The sequence below is a fragment of the Symphalangus syndactylus genome, chromosome 24 (assembly GCF_028878055.3).
Source record: "Symphalangus syndactylus isolate Jambi chromosome 24, NHGRI_mSymSyn1-v2.1_pri, whole genome shotgun sequence".
NCBI lineage: Eukaryota > Metazoa > Chordata > Mammalia > Primates > Hylobatidae > Symphalangus > Symphalangus syndactylus.
Window position 1 is genome coordinate 10,142,007 of NC_072446.2, and position 21,599 is coordinate 10,163,605.

At 63.7% G+C, this 21,599-nt stretch overlaps 1 protein-coding gene across 1 annotated transcript; it reads left to right on the plus strand.

The window, feature by feature from the left end:
* The first annotated feature begins 824 nt into the window (after window positions 1–824).
* Window positions 825–18,740, plus strand: RBBP8NL (RBBP8 N-terminal like). Its single transcript, XM_055266012.2, has 14 exons — window positions 825–904; window positions 9,673–9,816; window positions 10,966–11,008; window positions 11,655–11,750; window positions 12,101–12,213; window positions 12,737–12,809; window positions 13,028–13,185; window positions 13,310–13,392; window positions 13,683–13,849; window positions 14,412–15,147; window positions 15,423–15,585; window positions 16,083–16,153; window positions 16,230–16,359; window positions 17,981–18,740. Exons 2-14 carry the CDS (start codon window positions 9,756–9,758, stop codon window positions 18,097–18,099), a joined length of 2,013 nt encoding a protein of 670 aa, XP_055121987.1. The 5' UTR covers window positions 825–904; window positions 9,673–9,755; the 3' UTR covers window positions 18,100–18,740.
* The last annotated feature ends 2,859 nt before the right edge of the window (window positions 18,741–21,599 follow it).

The following is a 21,599-nucleotide window of genomic DNA, read 5'->3' on the forward strand; positions in this document are numbered from 1 at the left end:
GTGAGGCCGCTCCAGCACCTGGGCCGTGCCACCCCGAGGCCAGGCCAACCCCCAGCCTATTTGCCCCCATGGGCTCCACCTGGCCGGGGGCACCCAGCCTACCTGGAGACCGGAGAAGCCCACTCACAAGCACTCACAGACCCCAGGCAGACTGCGCAGACCAGACAGACCCCGGGCAGACGGCGCAGACCAGAGGCCCAGCGCACACCCAGTCCCCTCAAGCAGAAGGCCTGCTTTCCTGGGCAGGGCGGGGCATGCTGGGCTGGTCGCTTCCCATAGCAGCTGCTGGATTTCCGTCCACTGGGCTCTGGCAGGGACAGCTCTTGAGCTTATTATCCCCAATTTACAGACAGGGGAACCGAGGCCAGAAAGGGGACTGTCACGTGCCTATGGTCAGCCCACAGTGAGCTGAGCTGTGAACAGCAGGAAGGACCACTCTGTGTCAGAGGCCCTACCACCTGTCCCGAGGTGGCGAGACAGCACGTTTGCTGACTCCCGCCTGCAGCCCCCCACCCAGGCACCCCTGCAAGCCCCCGCCCTTCCCCGCCCGGGCCCTTCGTGTCCCAGGCCCCAAACTGGATTCTCAGTGCTAACCAGCTCGGCTCCTGCCGGCAGCCCGGCCTCACGGTGATCATGAGGAAACAATCCCATCTCTATGTGGCTTCAGACCCAACCTGTCCCGCCACTTTCTGTGAGATGGCAGAACCCGCCTGGCGGCTCGGGGCAGTCTCTGCCTCCTTTCTGCTCCTGGCTGGGAGAATCGAAAACCTGTCAAGCGGGTTTGGCCAAAATCCTGTCTTGTTGCCTGTGCAGGTTCACACCCCGCTCACTTCTCTCTCCCTGTGGAGAGTGTGGGGGGCTCCGCTCAGAGGTCGGCAGAGGTCGAGGCAGGGCCAGGAGCCATGTGAGTACCCAGGACCCCAGGGACAGGCCCGCTCAAGCAGCCGGGTGGGCTGGGATCCCTGGCTGGGGTGCTCACCAGGGAGGCTGGAGGCCCAGCTTGGGCTCCTGCGAGGAGGGCCGCGGGGGTGGGTGGGAGTGGACGTCTTCCCTAAGGGGTGACACAGGCTGCTCCTGGTCCAGGGACCCTAGCAACGGAGAGAGCTCTGTGGGCATTCCTGGCAGGAGCTGGGTGCAAAAAGGCCAGGCCTAGTCTGGCACCAAGGCCCAGGAAGTGTCCATGGTCTGCTGAGGGGCTTGGGGCATCAGGGACAGGCTGGTGGTCCCGCCCCGCCATCCAGATTCACAAGAGGATAAGCGGGCGCAGCCATGGGGGTGAGGGTGGTGCAGGGGTGCAGCGCCCGCAGCTGGGCACTGAGCAGGGGACTCCTCTGCCACTGTGTCTGTGGGGAAGCAGCCACAAAGGCAGGCCTTGCTCAACCCCCTCCCCCACGGGCCAGGCCTCAGGGAGACAGCCGGCAGGGCAGGAGAACAGCCCGGCCCACCTCCACCTCCGGGAGGGAGTCAGGTTGCAGGGCTGCTGTACCTGAGCTGCAGGGACACTTCGGCTGGCTCCTCTGTGCATGTGTGCACACGAGTGCACAGGGGGCACACGCATGTGGGGTACACGAGTGCATGTGCACACACGACATGCGTGTGCAGCTGCCCCAGGGCCCCTGCGGTGGCTGCGTGCACAGCAGGGGAGGGTGGCTGCGGCGGACATGTGTGTGCAGCTGTCCCGGGGCCCTTGCAGCAGTGTGCGCACAGGAGCCTGGGTCAGGACTCACCACCACTATCTGTTCTACAGTCAGAGAAACTGAGGCACGGCCAGACAAGCGACCTGGCTAAAGTCTCCACAGGCGAGCCTTTGCCCATTACCGCAGAGGGTGGGAGGAGACTCTGAGGCTGTGACCAGGTCCAAATCTTGCTCCACCTGCTCATCTCTGATCTGCTTCAAGCCTCAGTGTCCAAACCTGTAGAATGAGACAATCAGCACTTCTTCCAAGGCCAGGTGGGCCCCGGCCACATGCGTGTGCCCAGCCTAGCTATGCAGTGGGTGCTCCACAGGGGCAGCCAGGAGGTGGACGGGGTCAGGGGAATCCCTTGGGGAGAAGCGGGTCAAGGCGCAGAGGGCACCGCTCTGAGCTTGGCTTCCTCAGCAAAGCTGCAGGATGGTTTCAGTGCCCATGCAAGTGGGAAAAAGCCTGGGCGTGGTGCTTGGCACAGAACAGCATGTGATCAACAGCAGCCACTGCCACTGCTACTGCTGCTGCCACTGCTACTGCTGCTGCCACTGCTACTGCTAGTGCCACTGCCACTGCCACTGCTACTGCTAGTGCCACTGCTACTGCTGGTGCCACCGCCACTGCTACTGCTGCTGCAACTGCCACTGCTACTGCTAGTGCCGCTGCCACTGCTACTGCTACTGCCGCTGCCACTGCTACTGCTAGTGCCAATGCCACTGCTACTGCTACTGCCACTGCCACTGCTACTGCTAGTGCCACTCACTCCGGCCGCCCTCACCCTCCTCTGGGGGGTTCATTTGGGGAGGGTTGAGGTTCATCTTTGGCTCCATCATTCTGAGGCTGCCATTCTCCAGGCAGCCAGGAGGAGAGGTGGCACTGGGGAGAGGTGGGTGCTGCGGCTCCCCTCACCCCCTTCCCTGCACCTGCCCCATGCCACTGCTACTGCTACTGCCACTGCCACTGCTAGTGCCACTGCTACTGCTACTGCTATGCCACTGCTACTGCTACTGCTAGTGCCACTGCTACTGCTACTGCTATGCCACTGCTACTGCTACTGCTAGTGCCACTGCTACTGCCACTGCCACTGCTATGCCACTGCTACTGTTACTGCCACTGCTATGCCACTGCCACTGCTACTGCCATTGCCACTGCTACTGCCATTGCCACTGCTATGCCACTGCCACTGCTACTGCCACTGCCACTGCTACTGCTGCTGCCACTGCCACTGCCACTGCTACTGCCACTGCTACTGCTACTGCTGTGGCCGTCACCATTGCTCCTGGATAGGTGGGCAGTCAGTCAGATGGACATACAGACAGCCCAGGCCTCAGAGACGGAGGGTACAACTGTCCAGCTCTGCACACCTGCCCCAAAGGGCCTGCTGGGGGGCAGTGGCCGGGGTGAAGAGCAGCTGGCCTGGCAGACGTCCTCGGAGCACTGGTGCCCAGGCGGCTTCTCTGGTTGAATGCCCTGGGAGAGGCGGGGGGCCCAGTGATGCCCTAGATGCCTCCTGCTCAGACAGCAGAGGAGCTCAGGGGGCCCGGCCTCCCAGAGGACAGGGTAAGAACAGGCATCACTGTGGGTTTTGCCACTTGGCCAGACAATGTCTGGTCCTGCCAGGGCCACGGCTGGGCCTGTGATTCCCTGGCCTGTGTGTGGGAGGCAGGTGGCATCTCCCCTGGGTGCAGCCACAGAGATGGCCGTGAGCCCACTGGAGTCCGTAGTGAGCGGCCGTCCAAGGATAAGTGTCATCACTGTCAGAGGCCGGACCTCTGCCCTGAGTGTGGGGAGGGCTGCGTCCTCCTGCACAAGGCCTTTGTGGCAATGGGACTTGACCTTGTCCAAGCATGGAGGGTCCTGCCATCAGCACTGCTGGACACCTGGGGTCCCACATGAGGGAGGCGCAGGTCATGAGGGAGGCGCAGGTGAACTCGGGGTCTCCCTCGGCTGCTCACTGAGCGCTCCCGTCTACGGAGCTCCTGGCCGCACAGGCATTACCTGTGAGGAGCTTCTAAGCAGCCTGATACAGGGGCGGGGGTGCTGTCACCCCCAGGTGAGGAAACAGGCTCAGAGAGGAAAAGCAACTTGGCCAAGGCCACATAGAGACCAGAGACAGGTCCAAGAGCCCCACCAGGGCTGTCGACTGGGAAGCCCACACCTTTACCCTCCACCCAGACTGACTCTCCAGCCAGCACCCTTCAGGAATGCGACCCCTGCCCCACCCCAGCCAGCTCAGCGGGTGGTGGGGGGTGCACCCTCTCTGCTGGGGCTCTGAGAACCTATGAGGTAGGATTAACAACAGCAAACCTCTGCCCCCTCTGAGTGGCTGCTCCAGAGGGCCCTGGGAGGGTGGGTGGAGACCCTAGCAGGGCACATGCGGGCTCTGGGGGGCCTTTAGAGGGAGGTGGGAGTCCTGAGGGACAGGCAGGTCCCACAGTACATGTCCATTCCTTGGGTGAGGACATGAGGTGGAAGGTGGTCTGCCAGCCTCAGGCTCCCCTGGGCCCTGTCGGGGGATAAGAGGCACCTGTTTATTGGATGGGCTCTGTTCCGTTCTGGTGAGAGCAGCACGTTGCCCCTTGATTTTAAGGAGCAGTCCCCCGAAGGCAAAGGTGCTGGCACCAGTAGCACCTCACTGCAGGAGGCGGAGCTGCGGGCCTGGGTTAGCCGAAGCCCAGCCCGGCTCTCACTAGCTTTGACCGTGGGCAAGACCCGATCTCTGGGTCGTGTTCTCAGTGGCAAAATGGAGCAGAGGGCAAGGCATGGTGGGGTGAGGGTGGTGTCAAGGGGGACAGATATGCGCCCTTCACATCTGCCCCTCCGATGGCCCAGCTGTGAGCAACTGGTGGGACAGCGGCTCACTAGCCCTTCCCCCACTCCTTCCAGGGGGCTCAGCACCCATAGAGACCCTCCAGCCTGGACTCCCAGAGTGGGAGGGCTGGGAGTGGGAGGAGCGGCTGAGGGTGACCCTGGACCACAGCTCAGCTCTCTCACCGCAGCCCTGTGAAGCCCCCCACGAGCCTCAGCCCAGCCCCTCCCCACCCCAGCAGGCTTGCTCCCCCATCACAGCCCCACTGCAGCCCCCACCCAGGCCTGGAGGAGACCCTCCTTCCGAGGTCCCCCAGCCCCAGCACCCCTAGCTGCCCTGGGCAAGCCCAACAAACCCAGAGAAGGCTGACTCAGGAAGAAAAAGCCAGCCCCACTGACCCCCCTGCTGACCCCTGGCACAAGGCTGCGGGTGCAGGTCTGGGTGAATTTCTACAATCCTGGTTCATTTCTTCTCCCCAAAAGCACCAGGGCTTGCAACTTTCCTCCACCTCCCATCCCTTCCCCGGAGCTCTCCAGCACTGTAGGAGTGCTGCAGGTGGTTTGGGGCACAGAAACGATCCTGTGAGTGGGAGGCACAGCAGAGGCTCCATCCCAGCCTCTGCACCACAGTGACTTCACTGGGAAGGAAGCCTACCTCTCATGTGGACCCTGGAGACCTCTCCTAGGCCCGCAGGCACCGTGGGCTCCCTTGGGCGGCTCCTTTATGGGCGTCGGCCCAGCCCACATAGCAGATGCTGGGGGCCAGGGAAGAGTGGCCTGTTGGGCGGGTCCGGGTGGAATTTCAGGAGCTGCAGCTCAGCCCCCTCCTGGCTGTCCTCAGCTGCTTGAGCCTAGGGAAGCCCCGGCTATGACATCTTCCTCCCAGGGGCCCGTTGGCCAGGAAAAGCCAGTGCAGCTGGGTGCACCAGAGCCATGGGGAAGACATCCCAGTCCACACAGGCAGAGCATGCAAGACCCACAGCCCCAGGAGCCGGGCACAACCCAGATCCCACTTCCCACTGGGTGACTGGGATGGGAGGCTTGATCTGTTTGAGCCTCGGTTTCCCCATCTGGAGCGGGGTCTTCATGGTGTGGTCAAGATTCCATGGGCTGCCGGGAAGGTCTCAGTGTGTATGGAGTTTGGGAAATGGGGGTCAGAACCACTGATGCTGGCCACGTGACCTGCTTCTGGCGGGCTCCATTCTGTCCCCACCTCTGGAGCTCAGCGTCCTGTTGGTCCCCTTCACCAGCAAAGACATCCTTCCCAGGGAGCTCTGGCTCCCTCCCAGCCTCCCGCCAGGAAAGCCCCAAGTCTTCCTGATCCCAGGATCCCTTACCCCCGCAACACAGAGCCGCCAACTGTCACTCCCACTCCCTCCAAGGTGGCTGGCGGTCCCAAAGCCCAGGAGGGTCTGCAGACTGAGTCTCTGGAGCCCAGCATCCTGGTGCTCTGCCCTCCACGCAGCCCCACCAGCCCTGCCAGGGGCCCCTGGGGACGCTGTGGCCATCCCCTAACACAGGCCACACTCTGTCCCACATCCCTTGCTGCCCCACCAGGCTCAGCACTAACATGCTTGATCACAGGTGCAAGGGCTCGGCGGGAGTTAGGAGAATCTCCCTCCAGGTGGCTCCAGGCCCCATCCCCACCCCAGGCCCCATCCCCACCCCAGGCCCCATCCCCACCCCAATCCCCATCCCCACCCCAGGCCCCATCCCCACCCCAATCCCCATCCCCACCCCAGGCCCCATCCCCACCCCAATCCCCATCCCCACCCCAATCCCCATCCCCACCCCAATCCCCATCCCCACCCCAGGCCCCATCCCCACCCCAGGCCCCATCCCCACCCCAGGCCCCATCCCCACCCCAATCCCCATCCCCACCCCAGGCCCCATCCCCACCCCAGGCCCCATCCCCACCCCAATCCCCATCCCCACCCCAATCCCCATCCCCACCCCAATCCCCATCCCCACCCCAGGCCCCATCCCCACCCCAGGCCCCATCCCCACCCCAGGCCCCATCCCCACCCCAATCCCCATCCCCACCCCAGGCCCCATCCCCACCCCAGGCCCCATCCCCACCCCAGACCCCATCCCCACCCCAGGCCCCATCCCCACCCCAGGCCCCATCCCCACCCCAGACCCCATCCCCACCCCAGGCCCCATCCCCACCCCAGGCCCCATCCCCACCCCAGACCCCATCCCCACCCCAGGCCCCATCCCCACCCCAATCCCCATCCCCACCCCAGGCCCCATCCCCACCCCAATCCCCATCCCCACCCCAGGCCCCATCCCCACCCCAATCCCCATCCCCACCCCAGGCCCCATCCCCACCCCAGGCCCCATCCCCACCCCAATCCCCATCCCCACCCCAGGCCCCATCCCCACCCCAGGCCCCATCCCCACCCCAGGCCCCATCCCCACCCCAGGCCCCATCCCCACCCCAATCCCCATCCCCACCCCAGGCCCCATCCCCACCCCAGGCCCCATCCCCACCCCAGGCCCCATCCCCACCCCAATCCCCATCCCCACCCCAGGCCCCATCCCCACCCCAGGCCCCATCCCCACCCCTGTCACCATCCCCACCCCAGGCCCCATCCCCACCCCAGGCCCCATCCCCACCCCAGGCCCCATCCCCACCCCAATCCCCATCCCCACCCCAGGCCCCATCCCCACCCCAATCCCCATCCCCACCCCAGGCCCCATTCCCACCCCAGTCCCCATGGCTTCTCTCAGGGTCGCAAGACCTGCCACCCTGAGTTAGAGGCACCCCCAGCCCCACCCCTAAGACACCCAACACCCGACTTCCAGGGCCCCAGGGCAAGTGCCTCTTTCTGTGTTCAATGCACCCTCAAGTCTGGCTTGGGTAGTTTGGCCACGCTGGGATGGGCATGGGGCTGGGCGGCCGCCATATTCCACCCGTCATGGGATGGGGTTTGGGGGCCCTGTTTGGGACGGTTCTGTAGAATGCTGTTGCGGACAGGACCCTTGCGTGGGTGTCTCCAGGCTGACCTTTGAGAACCCAGATGCAGCCACGGGTGTTCCCCACTGTGATCCACTCGGGCTGGGCTGGCCATGGCAAGGCCTTGGGAATGGCCTCCAGCTGCAAGCCGGAAGTCGGATTTTGAGCAGAGCGGTGCATATCTGAGCAGAAACCAGAGCTTCCCAGGGATGGCGACCCTGGAGAGTGGTCCTGGAGGAGATGGGGGGAGGCAGGGGGTTCAGGGGAGGTTGAGCGGGAGGCCAGGCTGGGAGGAGGCCAACACAGTTGTTCAGGTGATGCACCAGTGTTTCCATAGTAGGTTGGGTATGCACACACACAGCACACACAAGCACACTGGCTTGGGCACGCACACACAGGGCAAAAACACATGCACACACACAGCAAACACACATGCACACTGGCTCGGGCATGCACACACACAGCACACACCCACACACTGGCTCAGGCGTGCACACACATGGCACACACACATGCACACTGGCTTAGGCATACACACACACGGCACACACCCACACACTGGCTTGGGTATGCACACACGCAGCACACACACATGCACACTGGCTATCATGCACACATGGCACACACATGCACACTGGCTTGAGCGTGCACACACAGCACATACACATGCACACTGGCTCAGGCGTGCACACACATGACACACACACACATGCACACTGGCTTGGGCGTGCACACACACGGCACACACACACACTCCCCCACCCGACCGAGTGAAGCACAAGCCACCGGTGAAGAAGTCTGAACTGCAGTGGTGTGTGTGTCACAAACACTGGCTTGCAGAGGCCCTGCCACTTGACCAGTATCCCCACCTCCGAGTATCCCCACCTCCCAGGCCTGGAGGCCAATCTGTGGGAGGAGGGGGAAGGGTCAGGGGAGGACAGACAGACAGTCACAACGCCCCCAGGCTCACTCCGCCCAGCCCTGCCTGGGAGCTCTCCAGGTCACTGGGAATTTGGAAAGGCCTGGGAGGGTTTGAGGATGAGTGCTCCAGCCCAGGTCCCCAGGCCCAGCCTGCAAAGGCCCCAGGGCCCCTTAATTCTGGCCTCAGTCTGTGAGACCACAAGATACCCACTGCCTACCAAGGACCTCCTGAGACCTGTGGGTAGGGGAGGCAGGCAGGGACGGAGGGGGCCTGTGACCTCTTCAGAGTGGCTCCTACCCCTTCCTGGAACCCTCCAGCCTCTGTGTGTGGGACCTGCCTCCAGGCAGAGGGGGCTGCTGTGGCTGTGTGTGTTTCCGTGTACCTGCAACTGCATGTGTAGCTGTGCCTCTATGTCTGCATAGATTTGTGTCAGCATGTGTCTGCGTGTACCCATGTCTATGTGTCTCTGTGTGTTGTGCGTGGGCATCCCTGTCTGTGTACATATGTATTGTATGTGTGTGTCTCTGGGTGTGTGCCTGTGTGTTGTGTGTATACATGCTGTGTGTGTGTGTCTGTCTTTGTGCATGTGTGTTATGTGTGTATATGCTCTGTGTGTCTTTTGCATATATGTGCATGTGTGTTGTGTGTACATGCTATCTGTGTGTGTATGTGTGTGTGCCTGTGTGACAGGATTAAAGCTGCCACGGCATTGGAGGGGGACAGAGATCCCAGGAGGGAACTGAGTACAGGGCTCTGGTGGGAGGGAAGGAGGCGCTATGACGGTGGTGTTGGGGCCGGGGTGTGTACAGTGGCATGGTCGGGTCTGTGGGGCTCTTGCTGGTGAGGTCTGACTCCCAGCTTCACAGCAGGGCAGGTGCCACCAGCACCATCCAGCTCTTGCCAGGCTTCCCTGTCCCTCCATTGAGGTGCCAGGGGAAGGGCTTATGTGGGGACAGGCCAGGCACTGATGGGCTTGATACCTGGGGAGAACGGGGTGGCTCAGAGGGGCTGGCACTCACCCCAGATGCTCCCTGGCCCCTCCAGCCCCTCCCGCACGGCAACCAGCACTCTGCCCTCTGGCCCCTGGCCACATATGTGTGGGAGGAAGCCACACAATGTACTATCTCTGTGCCTGCCCGTGGAGTTCCGGAGCCTCCAGCCCACCTCCCATGAGTAGCCCCTACAGCATGGCATGGGGTCTGCTCCACACAGACACAAGGACCCCCAATCCTCTCCTGGACTCCACAGCCCACAAGCCCTTCCTGAGGGGATCCCTGTCCCCTCTTCTCCCTCTTCAGGATGGACACAGAGGGGCAGTAGAGGCTGCAGGCGTCTCCACAACCCCAGCGCAGAGGGGCCCGGGCCAGGGCCACAGGGAGCCATGGAAAGCTTCATGGAGTCGCTGAACAGGCTGAAGGAGATCCACGAGAAGGAAGTCCTGGGTGAGGGGCCAGGGACAGATGCCAGGCTAGGGAGGGGTCTCCACAGCCCTCACCTAAGGGTCAGGGCAGGCCACTGTGCACCCATGATCACCTCCAACTCCCCCCAAGTCAGGGGACGGACCCCGTCTTCTTGGCCCAGGCAGGGGAGTCCTGACCCAAAGCGCAGAGCTATAACGTGGCCAGACACCCTGCCTGGGCCCCACAAGTGCTGGCCTCAACCTGGGATGTCCTAGAGCCACTCCCAGAGTGTGACCCCGAGGGGGAGGAGCACTTTCAAGGGTTGCCACCAACACCTCATGGCCACCTGCCACCCGCAGGCCCCATGCTGCCCATGCTTTGTTCTCCCGTGGGGCTGGCCTCCAGCGTGGCAGAAAGAAGTGCACACCCTGGCCGGCCTGCTGAGCTCACCAGGGCAGAGACAGCCACTTCCAGAAACATGAGCTTATGGCTCTCTGGACCCATCCGGAACACGCCAAGGCACTGAGCTGCAACTCTTCTCTTCCTTCTAGGACACGCCCCAGGCCCCAGGCCTCACCCCTGTCCACTTCCCCCACGAGGGACAGGGCCGCAGCCCCCACACCACCCCCAGTCCAGTCCCAGGGCCAGCACCTCCCCATGGTCTTTCCACTGAGCACCCGCGCCCACCTGGAGGTCCAAGGACCTGGCTGCCTCCTAGGCAACCCAGAGAGGTGGGGCTGCTGGGGCTAGCCAGGCCCAGGCTGGATCCCCAAGAATCGAAAAGGAGAGGGTCTGGTGGGGTCTGCCCCACAAGCTCATCTTATTTCAACACTAGCTATGACACACACACACACACACACACACACACACACAAAATAGACCCTCGGTCCCTCTGCCTTTCACAAGTGGCTGGTCACTTGTGGCACCAGGGTCCCTGCTCACCCCCAGACACCCCCAGACAGATGCCGGAGGCAGAGACCCCAGGGGAAGCAACAGATGCTGGACCAAGACCACTGAGCCTCAGGCAGCCCCGTGCCTGGGCACAGACAGGGGCTCACCTGGCAGGGCTCCCCCAGGGGATGCAGGAGACAGGAGTGCCATATTGCAGCTCTGCCCAGACCCCATGGTGGGGATGCTGCAGGTGAAGCAGCAGCTGGGCCTGACCCCCCACCCCTCTGCTCGCTCCCCCAGGCCTGCAGAACAAGCTTCTGGAACTGAACTCAGAGAGGTGCCGGTGAGTCAGGCCAAGCAGGGCCCCTCCCCGCAGGGACCACACTGGCCATTTCATCCCCCTGAAGCCCCAGTGTGCCAGCATTGCCACCATCCTATGGTGCAAAAGGGAAACTGAGGCTCATTGTGGGGGCAGGGGGGAGTCACTTGTCCAAGGTCACACGGTGAGCAGGCAGTGAAGCCAGGACTTGAACCCAGTTGCGTCAGCCTCCCAGGGGCAGGGCAAGCCCCCTACTCGGGGCATCTCCCACCCCAGGATCGTGATCAGAGTATCAACAATACGTTCATGGTGAGCTGGGGTCATGTCTGGTCACACGCTGGCGGGCGGGCAGGCTCCCTGCGTTCCGGCTTATAGACCCGGCTGTGGTTCTGCCTGTGCCATGGCACTAAAGTGGTGTGTGGACAGGACAGACGTCACAGAGGAACTTGCAGATGACTGGGGGCGGGGGGCGCCGGGTTAGGTGTTGCCCCCACAGGGCCCACTTCAAGGGCAAGTCCCCACAGTTGGGGGCACTGAGCAGGATCCAGCCCCAGACCACGGCTGCAGGTGCCGAATGGCGCTGCCCCCCGCCCCCGCAGGCTGGATGGTGGGGACAGCGTGTGGCTTCCTGGATGGAACAAGACCCCACCTTAGCTGTTTCCCACCACAGGGACGCCCAGAGGATCGAGGAGCTCTTCTCCAAGAACCACCAGCTCCGGGAACAGCAGAAGACACTGAAGGAGAATCTGCGGGTGCTGGAGAACAGGTGGGCCTGGGAGGACGCCTCGCAGCACGGCCAGGACCGGTGGGCTCAGGGGAGGGGGAGTTGACAGGGCTCCTGGGAGAATGAGTTTGGGAAACTCCAGGATCAACTGAACCAGGAAGGTTTCTCCACTGCAGGACATCTCAGAGCCTTAAGTAAATTGCACTTTCAAGATTTCTCCCCAAACTAGTGGAACATGGGACACCTAGCCCACGGGGTGGGAAGAGGCCTGGGGCTCTACGGAATAGTTTGGGAAGGGCAGGGGCACTTCCTGGCAGTGGGGCGGCGAGTGTCCCAGGCCCTCTGTCGCTTCCGTGCCATCCCTCAGACCCCCTGCGTCCCCGTCCCTGCAGGCTGCGGGCCGGCCTGTGCGACCGCTGCATGGTCACCCAGGAGCTGGCCAGGAAGCGGCAGCAGGAGTTCGAGAGCTCCCACCTGCAGAACCTGCAGCGCATCTTCAACCTCAGTGAGCCCCACCCGCCAGACAGCCGGGGTCCCTCCCACGGGGCCAGGCGACCCCAGGGCCTGTTCAGCCCATGTAGGGGCATGGGGAAAGGAGGCAGGGCAATCGGCCCCACACCACTGGGGGAACCTCACAACCCAGTCTACAGACAAACACACAAAGCCCCCAGCTGGCGCTGGCGTGGCCCTCCCTCAACACAGCCTCTCTCCCCTGGGCTGGGGGCATCCCTGACCCCACTGGGCATGACCTCCTTCCTGTGATGCAGAAGGTCCTGCAGTGCTGAGGCCCCAGTGGCCCTCCTGATGACCAAGGGCAAGCCCCCTTCCCTCGAGGCTGGCGCTGCTCATTCAACGGCATCCAATCAGCCATGCACGCAGCCAGCATCCACGGCACACCCGCTGCCTGCCAGACCCTGGGCTACGTGCTGGGGGCACTGCTGAGGGGCTTCCCTGGTGCTGTGACGACCCCACCCCTGCCCCTGTCGCCCCCAACCCCTGGCTGCTTTGCTAATCAGTGCCTTTTGCAGCCAACGAGATGAACGGGCTGAAGGAAGAGAATGAGACCTTGAAGGAGGAGGTGAAGCGGCTTCGGGGCCTGGGGTGAGTGGGGAAGGGTCCCAGGGCTCAGACACCCAACTCCCCAGCACCCCCCGAGCAGCACTCGGCACACGTCCCTGGGGGAACCGCCCATGGAGGGCTCTCAGGCAGTGTCGGGACAGCTGCGTCCCCTGGGGTCACCCAGGAGTGGGCCCGGCTTTTCTGATCATCTCTTGAGATGTTCCTGTCCCTCACCCCCCCTGTCTTTGCCTCCCCTCCAGAGATAGGCCCAAGCCCCTGGCCAAGGAGGGCACCTCGGATCCCCCCTCACCCCTGCTGCTCCCCTCCCCTGGTGGCTGGAAGGCCATCACAGAGAAGCCACCGGGAGGCCACGAGGAGGCTGAGCAAGACCACCAGGGTGCGGGCCTACGGGGAGAAGGTGCTGTGGGGACCGGGTGAGGCTGGGAGGCTGGGCCCCCGCAGGACCAGGGATCCTCCCCCGGGGGCTGGGCCGCCACCCCTCTGAGCACCTCCCAAGCTCTTGCCCCTGGCTTCTCCCACAGAAAAGCCAGCAGGGCACAGGACATCTCCAGTGGCCAAAATCTCCCCAGGGGCCACCCTGCCTGAGTCGCGAGCCCCAGACATGGTAAGGGCAGGGACCTGGAGCCCACCATGCCCAGCTGGGCCGGCGCAGGCAGGAGGCTGGAGGCAGCTGCACCTGCAGTGTGCCAGCCTCTCATGCGCCTCACCCTGAATGTGCCCCTCCTTCGTCCCGGGCAGGCGCCACTGCGCTCCATTTGGTGTGGGTGGGGGCGCAGCTCAGCAGTGAGCAGGGGCAGACTGGGAGCAGCCCAGGGCAGGCAGCAGAGGATACGGCAGAGGCCACAGCAGAAGCCACGCGCGCCCCCGCCCAGGCTGACCCACCCATCCTCACAGAGCCCCCAGCGCATCTCCAACCAGCTGCACGGGACCATTGCCGTGGTACGGCCTGGGTCCCAGGCTTGCCCTGCCGACCGTGGCCCCGCCAATGGGACGCCCCCATCACTGCCCGCCAGGAGCAGCCCACCCAGCCCAGCGTATGAGCGTGGCCTCTCTCTGGACAGGTGCCCACCTGCCCCACCCCCACCCAGAGCAGCCTCAGATGAGCTCCTCTCTTAGCCCCTGGTCCCAGGGGAGTCCCTCTGATTATCCCTCACAGCCCCTGACCTTCTCTGGCTTGGCTTTTTCTGGGCACCCAGCCTGGAGCAAAGTTCCCACGTGGACACCTCCAGAGTGGCCAGGCCTGGGGTGTGGGAGCAGGGGATGGGGACATTGTCTGAGAACAAGTAGGGTGTGGAGGGTGGACAGGTGGCTAGGACCCTCCTGGTGAGGAGCAGGGGGCTGATGTCCCTGCCAGGAAGACACGGAGGCCTCGGCATCTGGCCCCACGTTGGAGCCCAGACCACAGGCCACCTCTGGCCGTGTCCACACAGCATGGCCTCCAGAGCCGGGGCTGAGCCTCCCCTCCCTCCACTACCTGCCTTGGGCCCCATGCAGCTTGCTGCACCTCTCTGGACCTCAGTTTCCTCGCCTGTGGAGTGGGTGCCTGTCGTCTCCCTCTCAGGGCTCGCTGGGATGGTCACGGCTCAACACAGCCATGGACATTGGAATTCTCCTCCCTCACAGCTTCCTGCGGGCTTCCCGGACCTCCGCCATGACCCATGAGGCCCTGAAGCGCTCCCCGAAAGTGGACCGGCTCTGCCTCCTAAACCGCCCCCTGTCCCTGCACCTTCAGAGCCCCCACAGCAGCCCCCTGGCCCCTGCTGCAGCCCCCCGCGACCCCCGGCTCCAGGAGCTGAAGGCCGGAGAAGCGGAGGCCTGGGAGGAGCCCACAGAACTGCTGGAGCTGCCCAGTGCCCTGGCGGGCATGCAGGACCTTCGCCTGGAGGGGGCACTGCACCTGCTCCTGGCCCAGCAGCAGCTGCGGGCTCGGGCCAGGGCAGGCAGTGTCAGGCCAAGAGGCCAGCCCACACCCGGGGAGATGCTGCCCTCCCCACCAGTCGGCTCAGACTCTGAGGGCCCCGAGAGTGAGGGGGCCAGGGCAGCTCTGGCCACAGCAGGCCTGTCTGGAGGGCGGCACACACAGCCTGCAGGCCCGGGCCACGCCCAGAGGACAGAGCCTGCAGCCATGCAGGACTGTGCCCTAGACAAGCCCCTGGACCTCTCGGAGTGGGGCCGGGCCCGGGGCCAGGACACTCCCAAGCCGGCCGGCCAGCACAGGTCACTCAGCCCCGCCACTGCTCACACTGCCAGCCCTGAGCCACCCATCCAGTCCGGACCACTGACTCGCAGTCCCCAGGCACTCAGCAATGGCACCAAGGGGACCAGAGTGCCGGACCAGGAGGAGGCTCGCACTCCCATGGTAAGGAGCCCGGTCCTGGCTCAGACCCTGTCCTCAGCCTCCACGTCCCCCACCTCGGGCTGGCCTCCAGCCAGACCTCAGGCTGTTCTTTGCCCTCTGCCCACCAAGTTGGTTCCCAGGGAGAAAGCGAGGCTGCCTCATCCACACTATAAAGGGAAAGGCAGGGCCCCCCACCAGCTGCAGCCTCAAGAGGGGTCCCACCGGCTGTCCAGGGCTGAGTTGGGGGCAGGGAAGTCTCCCAAATAAACTCAAGCCACCTACTTGCCTCCCCCCAGGACCCCTCACGCCCTCTTCCAGGGTCCCAGCTCAGCCTGTCCTCTCCAGGCAGGACAGTAGATGAAGACACAGGGAGGCCTCTGCCACCTCCCCACCCACAGCCACCTCCCCACCCACAGCTGCCTCCCCACCCACAGCCACCTGACCTGGACGGCCACTCAGGTACAGTCAGCACCTGGGGTCAGAGTCCAGCTGGGAGGTGCTTTCAGAGTCCAGTTGGGAGGTGGTCAGTGCCCACCGGGAATGGGTGTCTCCAGGCCCAGCTCTGCCCTGCCGACCTGACGGGGCAACCTCAGGCTCCAGGGCTTGGCTCTTCCACCTGCAGACACCGGAGGAAGCCAAGGGCCCGGCAGGAGCCTCTCTAACAACAGTCAGTGAGGGGAAAAAGCATTTTAGCAATTAGGGCTGGCAAGCAGGCTGTGAGTGCCCCATCATGTAGCATCCAAGCCAGGGGCGGGCACCCCAACTGATGGGGACACTGGACCTGGGCCCAAACCCCAGTCTGCCTCCTGTCAGCCAGTGCCCTGGGGCAGGTCACTTGGCCCTCCGTGCCTCAGTTTCCCCATCTGCAGAGTTGGCTCCACCTATTCTAGTCTGGCAGGCTCAGGAGACTCCCAGGGCCACCAGCCTGGCCTGACCCCACACCTTGCATCCTTCAGAGCCCAGCAAGGCTGAAGTGCTGAGACCGGAGTCCGACGAACTGGATGAGACAGATACCCCAGGCAGCGAGGTGGGTCCAGGCCACGCACTCCGCAGGGCAGGGCCGGAAGGTGATCCTCCTCGTGACCACACCCCCTTCTCCCCAGGTGGGCCTGAGTTCCCAGGCGGAGGCCACTACGAGCACCACCGGGGAGGGGTCTGAGTGCATCTGTGCCCAGGAGCACGGGCAGGGTCTACCACAGAAAAGGAAGCGAGCCTCGGAGCCTGGGGACAAAGGTACAGCCGGCATGGGGCAGGTGCAGGGAAGGGGGCGAGGGGAGCCGCAGCACCCACCTCTCCCCAGTGCCACCTCTCCTCCTGACTGCCTGGAGAATGGCAGTCTCAGAATGATGGAGCCAAAAATGAACCTCAACCCTCCCCAAATGAACCCCCGAGAGGAGGGCGAGGGCGGCCGGAGTGAGTCCTTCCTGTGCGGCCTCTGACTCTGTAGCCTGTTGTCAGGTCCTTCCCAATCTAAGCCTCAGTCTCCTCGCCTGTAAGAGGGCTGACATTAGGGATCGTAGATTTCGGTGAGAGAAGGAGCCAGGGGATGGTCATTGTCCCCACCATCGTCCTGGGAGGAAGGGTGTCCTGGTGCACAGGATAAGCCGCTGCCACGAGGAGCAGATCCCCAGGGCCCCTTGTCCACCTGCAGACAGGGGCAGCGCAGAAGGCACAGCACCGAGGGGCATGGGGCATGTTTGCTCCCCTGGGGAACTGCGGGCGGCTCCAGTGTTTGCCAAGGGCAGTGCCCTTGGGCCCAGCTCCTCCCAGTAATACCGGCAGGAGCCTCGGCCCTGGTCTGAGGGTATCGGGACAACTTTTCACTTCCTGCTCTGGGCTCAATGGCAGCTCCAGCTGGGGTCCAGGAGCCCACGAGAGACTTTGAACATCTAATCGTATGGCCCTGGTTTTTGTCCGGGCAAGGTCCGCAGGCAGCAGGCGGGGTGGTGCCACCACTATGTGCCATTGTTGCTGGCAGGTGGCCATGGCCTGCATCTGCCCGGAGCGGCAGTGGAGACCAGCATGGCCCTTATTTGAGGCACTTCCTGCTGAGTGGGTGGAAATGGCCCGGGGGGTGCAGTCTGTGAGCCAGCACACCCTTGTGCTCCTACCTGAGCCAGGGCCAGGGACGCTGGCAGGGGCTCCTGAGAAACTGCTGTGGTGGTCAGTGAGAACAGGTCCCTGCCCAGCATGGGCACAGCTCAGTGCCAGAGCCAGCATCCTCGTGCCTGGTGCCCCAGGAGAGTGGGTGCAGCTGTGGCTGCCTGTGAGCCTTACGACCCTGCACAGCAGGTAGGATCATCACTGTTTGGCTGGTGCAGAAATTGAGGCTGAGAGGGAAGAGGTCACTTGCCCAAGGTCACAGGTCTGGGACCTGGGTCAGGATTCAAACCTGACCCATTCAACTCAGAGCCTGAGCTCGCTGTGCCTCAGAGATGGCCTGAGCCCAGCATCTTGGCAGGATCCCCATCCCCGGACCGTCACAGGGACCAGGCACCCCTCCCGTGTGACCCTAGCCCGGGGGCAGGCCTGCTGAGATCTGCAGCCAGTGTCAGGCCAGCCAGTATGGCCTGGCTCCCTCCAAGGCAGCAAGGGGGCCACTGGGGTCAGCACCGTGTTCGCGGTCACACAATGAGGAGAGTGTCCACCCTCCACCCAATTCTCAGGGTTCACCCTCAGACCGGGCTACCCTTGCTCTGGGCACTGGTTTTGTAGGAACAAGGGTGGCCAGCAAACTTCCCCAAGCACCCAGCTCTCCATGCCCAGAGGAGACCCAGGAGGCCCTAGGTGAGAGCCAGTGTTGCCTCAAAGGAAGGCACGCAGCTCCGGCCTGACCTCCAGCCACTTCCCATAGCCTCCAAAAAGCCATGCAGAGGGAGAAGAAAACTGACAGCCACTGAGGGGACCGGGAGCCCAAGGAACGCCGAGGACCACAGTCCCTCCCCCAACAGCAGCCCCTGGGAGGAGACCTAGCCAGCCTGCACCGGGGTCCACAGCGAGCCCGGGGCAGCCCTCCACCTGCCCACCAGGGCCTGGAGAGGACACACCATCCAACCAGCAGGCAGCCCCGCACAGAACCCTGGGAGAAGACCTAGCCAGCCTGCACTGAACCCACAGTGAGCCCAGCGCGGCTCTCTGCCTGCTCACCACAGCCTGGAGAGGGCACACCACCCAACCAGCAGACAGCCCCGAAGAGCCGGTGGCGGGCACATCCTGGCCCACTTCAAGAGGGGCTGGAGGACTGAGAGGAGTCTCGGGCTGGCGATTCACCCCGTCTCCACCCACCTGGGAAATGCTCTGCGGCCCCTCCCACAGCCCAGCACCTGCTCCCTGAGGGGTGTGGGGACGAGAGGCGGGATCACTCAGGCTCCAGCCCAGCCCTACCCCTGCTGTGCACTGCAGCCCTTCCCAGGCAGTGCCCACGCTCTGGGAGGCAACGGACCACTCGGACCCCCACCCCTGCCCGCCAAGCTCCGAGCACGATCTTAGACGCCCCCTCGTGGGCTGCCAGCAAACAGACGTCTGGCAGTGAGGGTGGAGGGAGGCGGTGGGCGGCAGCACCCTCGCAGACCGGGTCCCTTGAGTGACGGAGAATAAACACTTGAAGAACCGTGCATGTGTCTGGCAGGGCCGGGTTCAGCTGGGCCTCCACCCGCCCGGGCCCCAGGACACCCCTGACTGTGCCAGGGACTGGAGGTCACCCCCTTGCAGGAGGGCAGAGTGAAACCAGCTCCTCTGCAGAGTCTGCAGTGGGAAGGGACCAGGGCACCCCGGGGAAGTGCCTGGGAAGGGACCAGGGCACCCTTGGGGAAGTGCCTGGGAAGGGACCAGGGCACCCTCGGGGAAGTGCCTGGCAACGGCGGCGGGCGTGTGCACCTGCCCCTCCTCACTAGTCCCTGGCCTGGCAGCCACAAGGCAGCTCACCAGGACTCCACCGGGAGCACTCAAGGCTGTCTGCTCCTCGGGGGAGGACGAGTATCAGTCCCTCCCAGCTTCGTGGGAGGAGCTTAAGAAACAGATTCCTGGGCCGAACCTCACATCCACTGAACCAGGACTTTAGAGGTGGTCCTGGAGTCTGTATTTTAAGAAGCTCCCAGGGGTAATTCTCCTAAACGTGAAGTTTGAGAACTGCCCCTCACAGGGCAGAGACACTGGGCACTGACACCTCCGCTGGGCATCAGGGAGCGGTGGGCAAAGGAGCAATGGCACCAAGTCATGGCCAGTGTTGTGGGACGGGGAGGAGAGCAGGTGTCCCTGGGAGGTCAAGGCAGGTGGCACCTGCAACCCGAATTTGGGTTCTGAGGGATGAACAGGAGTGTGCCAAGTAGGCAAGGAGCTAGGATGTTCTGGGAAGTTTGCTGAAACCCCAACTCCAGAAACGTGGACAAGGATCAGGCAGAAAGGAAAGGTGGGGGCACGGAGGGGTGCCAGGCCAAGGGGGAAACTAAGAAGTCAGCCCAGGGACCAGGCCTGCAGCCAGGAGCATCCAGACAGAGCCCTGCGCTTGACACCTGCTCAGAGTTCAGGGTGAGAGCCAAAGAAAACGAGGAGCAAAACTCATGAGCAGGGCCCTCTGCGGCCACAGCACCAAGGTGAGCTGGGTGTTTAAAACCACGCGTCACAGGGATGGCAGGACATGGGCCGATGACTGGGCTGGGTGAGGCCTAGGCCAGACTGGGGTGCGGGCCTGGCTCGGGGGGCACTGCCTCCCACCTGCAGCCTGTGACCTGTCTGCCTGTTGGCCTGAGAGGCCAGAGGGACTGAACTCCCAAGAGGGAAGTCCAGGTGCGTTAAAGGTAGCTTTAATTTCTCCAGAATCACACAAAACAAAAGCCGTGTGTTCCCTACACACCACCTGCAGGCCAGGTTGGCTTTTGGCCACCCACCGACACCCTGGGGAGGGGAGAAGACTGACAGTGGGAGCCTAGCAAGGGGGTTCACCAGACCCAGGAAGAGACCCTGTTCCTTCCTCAGCATTCCTCCTGGTCCCTCAAAGTCTAGCTTAGCACCAGCAGAGAAGAACTGGCTAGGGGCCCCCCCCACTGCACAGCAGATCGCCAGGGCATGGCGCTGCAGCCAGCACGAACAGCTGCCTCCTGCCTCCTGCCCTCCACCCTCACTCGCCCCTTTCTGTTCTCATCTGACACCAGATTCTCTGCAAGCTGCTGGTGTATGGCCCACCCTCCCCTGTCAAGCCCCTCCTCCTGGTGATAGCCAGCAGGGATGGAGGGCCCACTGTGTGCCTGCCCCAGCCTCAGCACCTTACAGTGCTGGTCACACTCACTCCCCACTCACGGGAGCCCCCAGGCACACAAGTCAGCACCCCATTCTGTGGATACAGAATCCACAGCCGCCCCTCTGCCGTGCCACTCAGCCCCGCGTTCTCCCAGACAGGACAGCTGCCCACCTTCCCCTAGGCCTGGCAGAGGCCTTGGAGGCCAACTTGGAAGGGTGGAGGGAAAGGAAGTGGAGGTGCTGCATGCTGCGTGAGCCCCAGTGGTGGCCCGTGAAGGCCCACAGGAGGGAGCAGGGCAGGGGGGATGTGGGTAGGGGCCTGAAGGGCAAGGGCCCATGCTAGGGGTGGTGATGAAGACTCTGTCTTGCCCACTCGCCCACTGCCTTGTTGGCCATCATGCTGCCTCCCCACACACCAGGTGCTCCTAGGGCCAGCGCTGTGCCTGTCGGTCCCACCGGGTCCCCAGCACCCAGCACAGGAGAGGCTGGGGGCATGCGGGCAGGTGCGGGGTACTGTGGCACATTTATGGGCTGATCACTGCGTGTGCCTGGCCTCCAGCCACAGCCCGACCCCCTCACTGAGCCAGTTTCATCCTGACAGTACCCTGAGGCTGAAATCATTGTCCCCTCTTTAAAGATAAGTAAACCCACGAAAGAAAGCTGGACAGAGCAGGCAGGTGGCACACAGGTGGGTGCAAGGCCTTGAGTCCTTCACAAAGATACAGCGGGTTCCCCTCCAGACTGCAGACAGGCTCCCGGGTTCCAGAGGCAGGCCCTCACCATCCCAGCGCCGCCGGCTCACAGGTTCTGAAGTCAGGGGCACCTGGGCACAGAGAGGAAACAGGCCTGGGCACAAGGCAGGCTCAAGGTCACTTTGCTACTGCAGGAAGTGCAGGACTCTGCCCGGGGCTTCAATCCCAAGCAGGTGCCTTCTCCACTCAGACCCTCGGTCCCTTCTGTCAATGAAGGAGGCCAGGTGGCACGCGGGCCCTTCCGGGAAGCGGTGGGGCTCCTCCAGGGGCCGCCCTGCGCCCGCTGAAGCGCCGCCCAGACACACCTCCGGACAGGGAAGTGTGCTGGGGCCTCACCCACGCCGCCCTGGGTCCAGAGCCTTAAAATGCGCGCTCGATGGAGGCTGACCGCGAAGGCCGCCGTACAGCAAAGGGAACAGAAGGCTGGAGCCCCGCGGCCGCAGGTCCCAAGACGGGGACTCGAACCGGCGGTGAGGCTCGCAGCTC

Excerpts from the sequence above, each read along its gene's own strand:
- RBBP8NL (XM_055266012.2), top strand. The coding sequence starts at position 9,756 with ATGGAAAGCTTCATGGAGTCGCTGAACAGGCTGAAGGAGATCCACGAG. Across the intron at positions 11,009-11,654 it reads CTGAACTCAGAGAGGTGCCG|GGACGCCCAGAGGATCGAGG; the intron begins GTGAGTCAGGCC and ends TTCCCACCACAG. Across the intron at positions 13,850-14,411 it reads CGTGGCCTCTCTCTGGACAG|CTTCCTGCGGGCTTCCCGGA; the intron begins GTGCCCACCTGC and ends CCTCCCTCACAG.